The sequence below is a fragment of the Styela clava genome, chromosome 10 (assembly GCF_964204865.1).
Source record: "Styela clava chromosome 10, kaStyClav1.hap1.2, whole genome shotgun sequence".
Classification (NCBI taxonomy): domain Eukaryota; kingdom Metazoa; phylum Chordata; class Ascidiacea; order Stolidobranchia; family Styelidae; genus Styela; species Styela clava.
The window spans coordinates 12877419-12889938 of NC_135259.1; the positions used below are offsets into that span (position 1 = coordinate 12877419).

At 36.9% G+C, this 12520-nt stretch overlaps 1 protein-coding gene across 1 annotated transcript; it reads left to right on the forward strand.

Moving 5' to 3' along the window:
* Nucleotides 1–9433: 9433 nt before the first annotated feature.
* LOC120338328 (coiled-coil domain-containing protein 148-like) lies at nt 9434–12508 on the forward strand. Its single transcript, XM_039406308.2, has one exon. The coding sequence runs from the start codon at nt 9494–9496 to the stop codon at nt 11360–11362; it is 1869 nt and encodes a 622-aa protein (XP_039262242.2). The 5' UTR covers nt 9434–9493; the 3' UTR covers nt 11363–12508.
* Nucleotides 12509–12520: the final 12 nt, after the last annotated feature.

Below are 12520 nucleotides of genomic sequence, written 5' to 3' on the forward strand. Positions count from 1 at the left end.
ATACGGTTGAAATCCTAATTACCGTAGTAGGCAACGCAAGGGAGGGTGGTTTACGTATACGCTGGTCTTGATCCACAATCAAGACCATGGATGTGGTACCGGTACCTGTGACTGCTTGTCCACGACCTTGGTTTGATCGGGGGAACTTGTCGATTACGATAGTGATTGGACACGTGGTGTCGCTATTGAGTCAAAGCGAAGGGAACATGCGAAAGATCGATAAGTCGGCGGTCTCCGATTACTATATAGTATTAGAGAGCGAGTTTTATATAGTCACCTAAATTACATTACAGAATGAGAAATACGAATAGGAATAAAAAAAAAAAATTTGAGCCTCATGCATTAAAATTGAAATATATATTTGGATAAACTAGGATTTAAATTTGGCAAAAAAAAATTAATAATTTTTGCACTTTGTTTTATGCTCAGATGACATTAGCGAAGTGCATCACAAATTATTTCAAATGAAAAAGGCGATATTATCCGGGTATCTTATTGGGTTATTTGACTCTGTTTCGAATAATCAGTCCAGAAAATTTTTTGCAGGGTGTTGCCTGATACAGTACAGGCCCAACTACAGAACTACAGATCCAACGTACGATGATTGATAAATAAACGGAGCACTTAATAATAGGCCTACTTCATAAGTGTTACCGTATAATTTGAAATGAAAACGGTAAACAGGATGTCGGGGAAGTAAATAGGGCTATAGTAACATTTTCTCTGTCACTACGGTTTTAAACGATTGAAATTAAGAAGTTATTGAAAGTCGTGGAGGAATCGTACCGGTATAGCATAGGCCTATCATAGCTGCATAATGGAAAATCGGGCAGGTTTCAGACTTATACCTGTACCTGCATTAAAAATAAATTATTTCATCAATTGCTCTATTTGACTGTTTGGTGTAATAGGTACCTAAGTTGGGTAGTTATAAAATGGCTATGTCCCATATGTCCGCTATGTCCCTACTAAAATGGCTATGTCCGCTATGTCCCTACTAAAATGGCTATGTCCCATCTAAAATTGCGACTCCGATATTTTCCTACTACAATGACTATGTCCGCTATGTCCCTACTAAAATGGCTATGTCCGCTATGTCCCTACTAAAATGGCTATGTCCCATCTAAAATTGCGACTCCTATATTTTCCTACTAAAATGACTATGTCCGCTATGTCCCTACTAAAATGACTATGTCCGCTATGTCCCTACTAAAATGGCTATGTCCGCTATATCCCTACTAAAATGGCTATGTCCCATCTAAAATTGCGACTTCGATATTTTCCTACTAAAATGACTATGTCCGCTATGTTCCTACTAAAACGGCTATGTCCCTACTAAAATGGCTAAGTCCCATTTAAAATTGCGACTCCGATATTTTCCTACTAAAACGGCTATGTCCCTACTAAAATGGCTATGTCCCATCTAAAATTGCGACTCCGATATTTTCCTACTAAAATGACTATGTCCGCTATGTCCTTACTAAAATGGCTATGTCCGCTATATCCCTACTAAAATGGCTATGTCCCATCAAAAATTGCGACTCCGATATTTTCCTACTAAAATGACTATGTCCGCTATGTCCCTACTAAAATGACTATGTCCGCTATGTCCCTACTAAAATGGCTATGTCCGCTATATCCCTACTAAAATGGCTATGTCCCATCTAAAATTGCGACTCCGATATTTTCCCACTAAAATGACTATGTCCGCTATGTCCTACTAAAATGACTATGTCCGCTATGTCCCTACTAAAATGGCTATGTCCCATCTAAAATTGCGACTCCGATATTTTCCTACTAAAATGACTATGTCCGCTATGTCCCTACTAAAATGGCTATGTCCCATCTAAAATTGCGACTCCGATATTTTCCTACTAAAATGACTATGTCCGCTATGTCCCTACTAAAATTGCTATGTCCCAACTAAAATGGCTATGTTTCATCTAAAATTGCGACTCCGATATTTTCCTACTAAAATGACTATGTCCCTACTAAAATGACTATGTCCGCTATGTCCCTACTAAAATGGCTATGTCCGCTATATCCCTACTAAAATGGCTATGTCCCATCTAAAATTGCGACTCCGATATTTTCCTACTAAAATGGCTATGTCCCTACTAAAATGGCTATGTCCCATCTAAAATTGCGACTCCGATATTTTTCTATTAAAATGACTATGTCCCTACTAAAATGGCTATGTCTCTACTAAAATGGCTATGTCCGCTATATCCCTACTAAAATGGCTATGTCCCTACTAAAATGGCTATGTCCCATCTGAAATTGCGACTCCGATATTTTCCTACTAAAATGACTATGTCCCTACTAAAATGGCTATGTCCGCTATATCCCTACTAAAATGGCTATGTCCCATCTAAAATTGCGACTCCGATATTTTCTGACTATGTCCGCTATGTTCCTACTAAAATGACTATGTCCGCTATGTGCCTACTAAAACGGCTATGTCCCACTAAAATGGCTATGTCCCATCTAAAATTGCGACTCCGATATTTTCCTACTAAAATGACTATGTCCGTACTAAAATGGCTATTTCTCTACTAAAATGGCTATGTCCCATCTAAAATTGCGACTCCGATATTTTCCTACTAAAATGGCTATGTCCCTACTAAAATGGCTATTTCCGCTATGTCCCTACTAAAATGGCTATGTCATCTACTACATTTTTAATATAGCCATGCATATCTGAGAAAAAAGCTAGTATATGTCTTGATGCAATTAAAATAAGTTTATTGCTTAGGCATATTAACGAATTGTGTCAAGGGCCGACTCTATCAAGGTCTACATATTTAATAGTCATTAATGAAAAATTATATTTTTCGAGTCTTTCTCTTCCTTTTTTCTCCCTTTTTCAATCCAGCTGTTTGTGATGGAGTTATTGTTTGCAATTTACCATCAGTTGATGAACAAAGACGAGGAGGACATTTATCAGGGGAAGACAACTGAACACGTTGTAAAAAATCTTTAAAATATTTATTTCGTTCGACTTCCGTCATCAGCATCCAAGTGTATACGGACAACGAAAATTGGGCATATGGTCCGTACAACGTGTATGGCCCTTGCTTCAACAGTGCCTTTCTCACATCGGTATACGACGACTTGATTATATCACCAAGCATGTGAATTAAATCAGGAAGTTTATGTTGTCTCCAATTGGCAACGCATTTCAATACATGGTTTAAGGACTCGTTGTTGTTATTTGTCCACAGGTATCCATTTGTATGTGACTTTTTTTGCCAAATATTATTTTTAAATAACGGAAGAAATCTTGTTTTGAGGTATCCAACAACCTTTGCACCTGGTTTTACAGTACGATACGACTTCTTCAGTCTTTGAATCAAACTCTTTTTCATTTTGGCAATGAAACAAACCGAAAACTTCACTAACAATTGATCTCCGGAGGTTTTCACTGGTACCGACCTTATCCTTAAGATAATTTATTAAATTTTCCCTCATGTGTCTGCTGCAAAGGACATGAGTTGAATCCGGGAAAGAAGATGTGAAAGCACCGTGTAGGGCCGATTCGTCATCAGTACCAACGGTCAAGTTATCCAACTTTCTACCAAGTTTGGATTTTATGTTGGTAAAAAATTCTGTAAATGTGGATTTGTCAGATTTGTGGTGTAAAAATATAGGACCGAAAAACAATGGGTGTTCACCGGATTTACATGACAGCAAGGAAAGATTTTTGAAAACTGTAACTGTGACGTAGACTCGTCCTAAATTGAAGGTTTTATCAATCCTAAGAATAGTTTTACCTGAGCAACAAAACCGCTTCAGATCCAAGCATTGCTCTTCAAAGAATAAAGTTACATTAACAGATTCCATTTTACTGTGGGTTACTTTTTGTACAAATTCGTTTGTTTGCGCCATGTTAATGACCTCTAATATCTCGTCAGCGTAATTTTTATGATATATTTTTATTCCTGCTCCCTGCTTTTTCTTTTTTTGATTGAACCTCGCATTTTCGATTTGTCTTAGATTTCTGGGGTTTTCCTCCGCATGTTGTTGAAGATTAACATAAAGTTTTTTTGCAGTAACGCCTTCACATTTAGATATAATATTTTCCATAACGTCTGCTGATGTTCTTATGTACGCCTGTTGGTTTATCTTTGCATTTTCATGGGGTGTATGACCAGGAAATATGCCCTTGTATTCCACTACTGCCACATTCATACCAATGTGGCCATCGATCCAAGTGATTCGTCGTTCATAGCCAGTCGGTTGCCGAGCATAATAATGTCCAATTCTCCATATTGCACTCGTTTTGGGTTGTGGCTCAATAACTGGATATGACAGTTTTTTTCCGTGGCGCGATCTTATGCAAAATCTCCCCCCTTTCTCATAAATATATTTAACCTCGTCATTTTGAAGTAAATACAGAGCGGAGGTATAATTGGTTTGTTTCCAGCTTCCGCAATCGTCTTCGAAAATTTGCTTCACTTTTTTCTCTTTTCTGCGTATGTTTTCGTTGTGATCAACTATGAAATAACAGTTGTTTTTCTCCCCCGTTGGTATTCTAGGACTAACTTTCACGGTTTTGTTTTTGAATATTTTCAACAATTCTGAAATACCCAAGAAAATACCAAACGGAAGCTCATGCCAGCCCTCGTCTACAGTGTTTTGGTCAGTCTGCGCATAAATCATACTGGATATCATATTTTCAGATTCTTCAGTGTGGCAATTTGAAATCTCCAGACCTGGTCTCTCCAGATCAATGCAAGTATTCAAGGACAATTTTTGACTTTGTCGAAGGTGTCTCTTTAATAAAGGAACAAAGTGATTGGGTACGAAATCAATAAAATTTGCAGGAACATTTGTTGTAGTCCACATTATGTGAAAATATGGACCCCGTCTCGAAGAAACCTCCCTACCCTGGATACTTATTGAATAAGCGGAAGATCGCATGTCTGTTGGGCCGGTAGAAGGCTGAAAGGAGTTGTATGAAACTTTCAATGCGGCGCTAAGAGCCAATAAGCAATCCATCCCACAATGGCTGCCAATTGTCGCTGCACAGTGTAGTACGTTTTTCAGATCCAGAGTAACGATCCTAAAGTCTTTAAGGACTGGATGTAAATTTGTACTCTCGATGTCGTAACACTGGGGATAAGACAGAATTTCAATAATAGTTAAGAAGCTAAGATGAAGGAAATGATCCTGTGTACCAAACAAAGCAAAAGAAACTGCCCGATACAGGCAATTTCCATCACCTATCGTATATATCGGTTCATATTCATCTAAAACCGATGGCGACAATTGTTGTAACAGATTATTGGACGGTTCATCTAATTCACCCTGAAAATTCCTCGATTCTGGAAACTCAGGAAGCTTTACTTTATGTGCGTCCATCAGCATTTGCTCCTGCTCAGCTATTTCTTTCAGGCATTTATATACATTTTTGGTATCAAAACTCACACGATCAATTTTGTTCATAACTCTTCTCATCGACACCTCGAAATCATAGCCATGGTCAAGAAAAACACAAGATTTACAATAGTAAGATAGATGTTTTTCTCCCCATTGTTGCCGTAATTCGGTTTCTATCCGGGCACAATCGAAATGGCACCAGCGTTCACAACCAGAACATTCAATGCAACCAGTTGAACAATCCAAACCGCAAAACAAGCATTTGTATGATGACTGATACATACCTCGATCCGGCAGAAATGAAAAAAATCGTTGTGCCAGCGTCGACAAATACAACATGGTGCCAACTCGCAATAAAAAGATACCACACTCATGAATTTTCCCAGCATAAACAATAAATGTGTTTTGCTAAATAAATTCTAAATTATACGCAGTCCAACAAGCACTTTAAAAATGCTATCTTAATTTTTGATAATTTCCTTGTCTCTTTCTTCTTTACGGTATAGTCATACTATGTGGCAACGTTGGGAAAACTAGCTTGGAAATGTCCTTTGTGACGTCACTAATACGGAATATATATTTACAGGGTGGTCCAAGCATTGATACCTTATGTAGTCATCAATGGTCCAAGGTTGTCGCCTCGCGGGCCACAAAATTACTTTTGCATTGTTCGCGGGCCACAATAGTGCCAAGAATAGGTAAACAGTGCAATACAAAACAAACACTTTTATTGTGCAAATACATAGTTATCACTCAGACATAGCCATTACAGGCTAATAGAATCCGCATTCGATTTTTAGTTTTCTATGATGCCTACCGTGTTTCCGCGAAAATAAGACAGTGTCTTATTTCAATTTTCTTTCGAAAAATATCACTAGAGCTTATTTTCGGGGAATGTCTTATAATTTTATTTATCAAAAACAAAATTAGAAAGTACAGAAGCGAAACACGGTATATTGTTAGCATATATTCCCGAACAAAAAGATAGAAAGCCAGATAACGATTTAGACTGCCAAGCACATCATTCAACTTCGCTAGTTGCCTCAGCTAGCCATAACACTAGTCAATTCAGTGACATTATTGATGTAACAAAATGTCAAAAGTTTTTTCTATTTAATTTTATTACGAAACAACACGAAATGCGATTTTTTGATTACTCTCCGAATGTGACGCGGGCCACAGATAATAAAGCGGCGGGCCACATGTGGCTTGCGTGCCTGGGTTTGGATCACCTTGATATCTACCTTATAGGTAAGTTTTAAACAAAATATTAACTACTACCATTCAATTTATTTTGACATTCTAGAATAGTTGATTTTAAAAATGTGCAAATTTTAAATCAAAATTAGAACTTGAAAAATTGCATATATAGTCTAGAATCTAGATACAAAGTAACAGTTGATTTGATGTTAATTTCAAAGTCTCTTTTCTTAACCCTACGTCACAATTGATTTTGTGGTGATGATCATGTTCGATATAAATCTATCAATTTTGATCCGATATTCCAGACATAGCTATTTTAGTTGAAACTAATCGGAATCGCAATTTTAGAACATAGCCATTTAGGACTTTGCCATTTAAGTAGGGACATAGCCATTTTAGTAGAGATATAGACATTTTAGTAGGAATATAGCGGACATAGCCATTTTAGTAGGGACATAGCGGACATAGTCATTTTAGTAGGAAAATATCGGAGTCGTAATTTTAGATGGGACATAGCCATTTTAGTAGGGACATAGCCATTTTAGTAGGAAAATAGCGGACATAGCCATTTTAGTAGGGACATAGCGGACATAGTCATTTTAGTAGGGACATAGCGGACATAGTCATTTCAGTAGGAAAATATCGGAGTCGCAATTTTAGATGGGACATAGCCATTTTAGTAGGGACATAGCGGACATAGTCATTTTAGTAGGGACATAGCGGACATAGTCATTTTAGTAGGAAAATATCGGAGTCGCAATTTTAGATGGGACATAGCCATTTTAGTAGGGACATAGCGGACATAGTCGTTTTAGTAGGGACATAGCGGACATAGTCATTTTAGTAGGAAAATATCGGAGTCGCAATTTTAGATTGGACATAGCCATTTTAGTAGGGACATAGCGGACATAGCCATTTTAGTAGGGACATAGCCATTTTAGTAGGGACATAGCGGACATAGTCATTTCAGTAGGAAAATATCGAAGTAGCAATTTTAGATGGGACATAGCCATTTTAGTAGGGACATAGCGGACATAGTCATTTTAGTAGGGACATAGTCATTTTAGTAGGAAAATATCGGAGTCGCAATTTTAGATGGGACATAGCCATTTTAGTAGGGACATTGCGGACATAGCCATTTTAGTAGGGACATAGCGGACATAGTCATTTTAGTAGGAAAATATCGGAGTCGCAATTTTAGATGGGACATAGCCATTTTAGTAGGGACATAGCGGACATAGTCGTTTTAGTAGGGACATAGCGGACATAGTCATTTTAGTAGGAAAATATCGGAGTCGCAATTTTAGATTGGACGTAGCCATTTTAGTAGGGACATAGCGGACATAGCCATTTTAGTAGGGACATAGCCATTTTAGTAGGGACATAGCGGACATAGTCATTTCAGTAGGAAAATATCGAAGTAGCAATTTTAGATGGGACATAGCCATTTTAGTAGGGACATAGTCATTTTAGTAGGAAAATATCGGAGTCGCAATTTTAGATGGGACATAGCCATTTTATAGGGACATAGCGGACATAGCCATTTTAGTAGGAAAATAGCCGACATAGCCATTTTAGTAGGGACATAGCGGACATAGTCATTTTAGTAGGAAAATATCGGAGTCGCAATTTTAGATGGGACATAGCCATTTTAGTAGGGACATAGCGGACATAGCCATTTTAGTAGGGACATAGCGGACATAGTCATTTTAGTAGGGAAATATCGGAGTCGCAATTTTAGATGGGACATAGCCATTTTAGTAGGGACATAGCGGACATAGCCATTTTAGTAGGGACATAGCGGACATAGTCATTTTAGTAGGGAAATATCGGAGTCGCAATTTTAGATGGGACATAGCCATTTTAGTAGGGACATAGCGGACATAGTCATTTTAGTAGGAAAATATCGGAATCGCAATTTTAGATGGGACATAGCCATTTTAGTAGGGACATAGCGGACATAGCCATTTTAGTAGGGATATAGCGGACATAGCCATTTCAGTAGGGACATAGCGGACATAGTCATTTTAGTAGGGAAATATCGGAGTCGCAATTTTAGATGGGACATAGCCATTTTAGTAGGGACATAGCGGACATAGCCATTTTAGTAGGGACATAGCGGACATAGTCATTTTAGTAGGGAAATATCGGAGTCGCAATTTTAGATGGGACATAGCCATTTTAGTAGGGACATAGCGGACATAGTCATTTTAGTAGGAAAATATCGGAATCGCAATTTTAGATGGGACATAGCCATTTTAGTAGGGACATAGCGGACATAGCCATTTTAGTAGGGATATAGCGGACATAGCCATTTCAGTAGGGACATAGCGGACATAGTCATTTTAGTAGGGACATAGCGGACATAGTCATTTTAGTAGGAAAATATCGGAGACGCAATTTTAGATGGGACATAGCCATTTTAGTAGGGACATAGCGGACATAGCCATTTTAGTAGGGACATATGGGACATAGCCATTTTATAACTACCCCCTAAGTTAAGTTACTGTTTGCTGGTTTGCAATTCAGTGCTTTGATAGCACAGTAGCAACAAGCCCATCTTGTTGACTTGAGTTAACTTAGGCTTTGCCTGTTTGTGGTGTGACGTCATGTGCTAAGTCTGTAAGTGTTGAAAATAAGCTCACCACCGACTGACCCAACCTCAGATTATCCTGCCTGGGTTCGAATCCCATGCGGCATTAATTATGTGCAAGACGACTGCTGGCCTCCTCACCACCGGCTTAGTGTCAGAGTGTGGTTTGCCATATGATTAAGCTGATAATAGGCTTTCCTCTTCCCTGGAATAAATTTTTTAAATCCTATCATGAATTTTGAATTTCAGTTTGGAATAGGCCTATATGTTATATCTGTATATAGCCTAATATCTTAGTATTGTAGTAAACAAAGCATGAGTGGGAGAAATTTACGTGACTTCGTTATTAGTCACAGAACTCAATATCAAGATGGAGAAGAACAAAAGCACTTGGTTACTAGAATGATGATGGGAATGGACAGCAATCGATACAAAAAAATCAATTACGAAGAAGCCAGAGAGGCTGCCTTCAGATTTAAAGACAATGCAGTTGCCACAGGTGCTCGATTAAATCATTTAAAAAATCGTGCACGTATTGGTAAAGAAAGACAACTAGTGAAACAACATTATCCAATTTGGCGTGAATCACATAAAGAATTACGAGATCATTTACGAGGAGCTGAATATGTTTATCAGTCTGTTTTTTCTGATTTGATAAAATCGTTGTCAAATATTGGGTATTTAGATTACGCAAGTGATTTAGAGCAATGCGACTCTGAAGTTGACGCTGAAATAAAGAAGTTTTCACAAGCGATTATTATGCCTATTCAACAATTGATCAATGATCTTAAAATAAGATTACATCGCGGGACAAGTGGCCCGAACATTCACGAAAGTTTAAAAGAAGATGTTGATGACATAATGAATGAAATTGACTCTGTTAAATCTCAGTCATTATCTGTAGGAAAATGGCTTTCCCACCAGCAAATGATTTTGGAAGGAGACTTAGAAAAAGCTGATATCATTAGCAATGATGCTTATCCATCATTGCCACCAGTAGAGTCTGCCCTCCCAGTAGGGATTGTTCTTGCTGAATGCCCTGATACAGAATTAAAAAGCACTATTTTGAGACAGTTCATTGACTTACATACCAACTATAATAGGCGTTTGAAGGAAGAACTAGCTCGCTTACAAGGTGCTGAAAGTCTTTTTTCAAAATCAAAAGACAAAAGTTGGATATTTTCTGTGGTTTATGATCTTTATCATCGTCATATTTCACCCCAATCAAGAGAAAGTCTTCATTTTTTAATTATTGACATGCTCGCTCATCTTATATCGAAAAATAACAAGAGTGAAATTCTAGAATTGGAGTCCCATTTTTTGAAACAACGTTATTCAAAAAAACATTGTGAACTCTTGGTTTCAAATTATAACAGAGATTTCGGAAATTTAATATCCAATTCATTATCTGCATTTGCGGAAGCACGACATGTTTATGCAAATGCTGACATTGCTGCAAAAGATCGAGCCAAGCAAAGAAAAATTTGTGCTGCATTGCATGAAAAGGTTATTTCCCTACGAGCAAAACAAGAGGAAATCCTTCAACTGGAAGCAGAACTGGAAGAGAGAAGTAGAAGAAAACACTTTGAAGAAGAAGAAAAAAGACAATGGTTGGAAAACGAACGAAGATACAGAATGAAAAAAGAAATTACAAAATATCAACGACAAAGAAAAGCGATGGAACAACAAAAACAAATGGAACAAGAGAAACGACTACAAATTTTAAAATCAGAGATTGAAAACCAGAGAAAAATTGACCAGGAAAGAGTGAATTATCGTGCTGAAAAAATCAAGGAAAGGAATGAAATTCAAGCCATTAAATTGAAAGCAAAAATTGAAGATGAAATTTTGAAACAACAAAGGCTTGATAACTTGCGACAAACTGTCGCAGTTGAAGCTAAATTTGATCCTGAGCGTTTAGTCGCTGATACTATATCCAGTAAAGCACGACAGGGTATTGGGACAAATGAAGAAGTTTCAATTCAAGCTCCGTTATTTGATGTACATGGGTATTCTCAAAAACAAATTGAAGGAGATGTCAGATTGAGAGTTGAAGCTGCACTGAGAAATGCTGGAATACATGAATCTGAATATGCTAGACGTGTTTTATCAAATATACCTCCTCCTACACAGCCAAGAAGGGATACTGATTCAAGTGCTTTGCAGTACATGTTTAAAAACTGATATGTTCCAAAGTTTTGACTTAACTGTTTGCACCTAACATTAAAATTTATTGCAGGCTCACGAGTTATTCGCACCAATGTAGAATAGTATAGAATAGTGTTGGTAGGGAAACAAGCTCTGAGTGCTTCAAATGAATTGTTATTTTGTAGAGAATTATTTCAAAGTACTTACTCAATTGGCAAAGCAGTATTTAAAATAAAATCTTGTCTCAAATAAACAGTTGAAGGATTTGAATGTCACAATGATAATATTGCATTTATATAAAAGTCGCGCAGTAGTATCGCCTACTGGTTATATTTTTTTAATCTTTAGGCCAGCAGCCATCTTTTGTGTTTCAGAATTTCAAGCTGTACCTGTTTTAATTTTGATCGCAGGTATTTCATATGTCCATATGAAGATTATGACTGTTAGAACTGATCTATTGCAAAATGCGATCTTCTCAAAACTTTAAAATATGACACAAGGTAATTTGGTTTGACTGCGCCGCCGATATTCTGTCTGCTGATTGTTTGGACCTATGGATGTATCATTTTGCAAAATTGTTGTTCATGGGTATTCATGTTGTTGTTGTTGTTATAAGGACTAACTATCAAAATATATGCTTTCAAATTTCTTTTGTCTCAAATATTGCTGGCATTGGGAAAATTCCACTTTCATAATTCCACCCAGCTTTTGCCCGATAAAATTTAACGGTACCTTCCTATGCCTAATTTTTACATTTTAGTTTATTTGTGAAACTTGAATCTATCACATTTTCAGCCATTTAGTATAATATATGTGTATCCTATTTCTATCTTTTTCATTGATATGTGTTATTCATATATTACGATTGACGTTAAAGTAATGTTAAGTGTTTTGCAACATTTTAATTTAAAAATGAATTTAGAATTTTTTTCAACAAACTATTATATTAAATATTTTACAAGTCCTAATTGTGTGTTGCCAGATTTTTATTCCTTAATGAGCTATGAAGTTATATTTAGGTTAGTTTTCATATTAATAGGTTATATGGTACAATATTTTGTTAGTATTCGTTTGTATTTTATCTTTTGTAACGTTATTGTTTATTCTCTGTCACTGTGCTATTAGTAAACACCGTAGTGTAGGATTCAGCAATTAATAAAGATCGTATTTATATATTTTAGATCTACATAATTA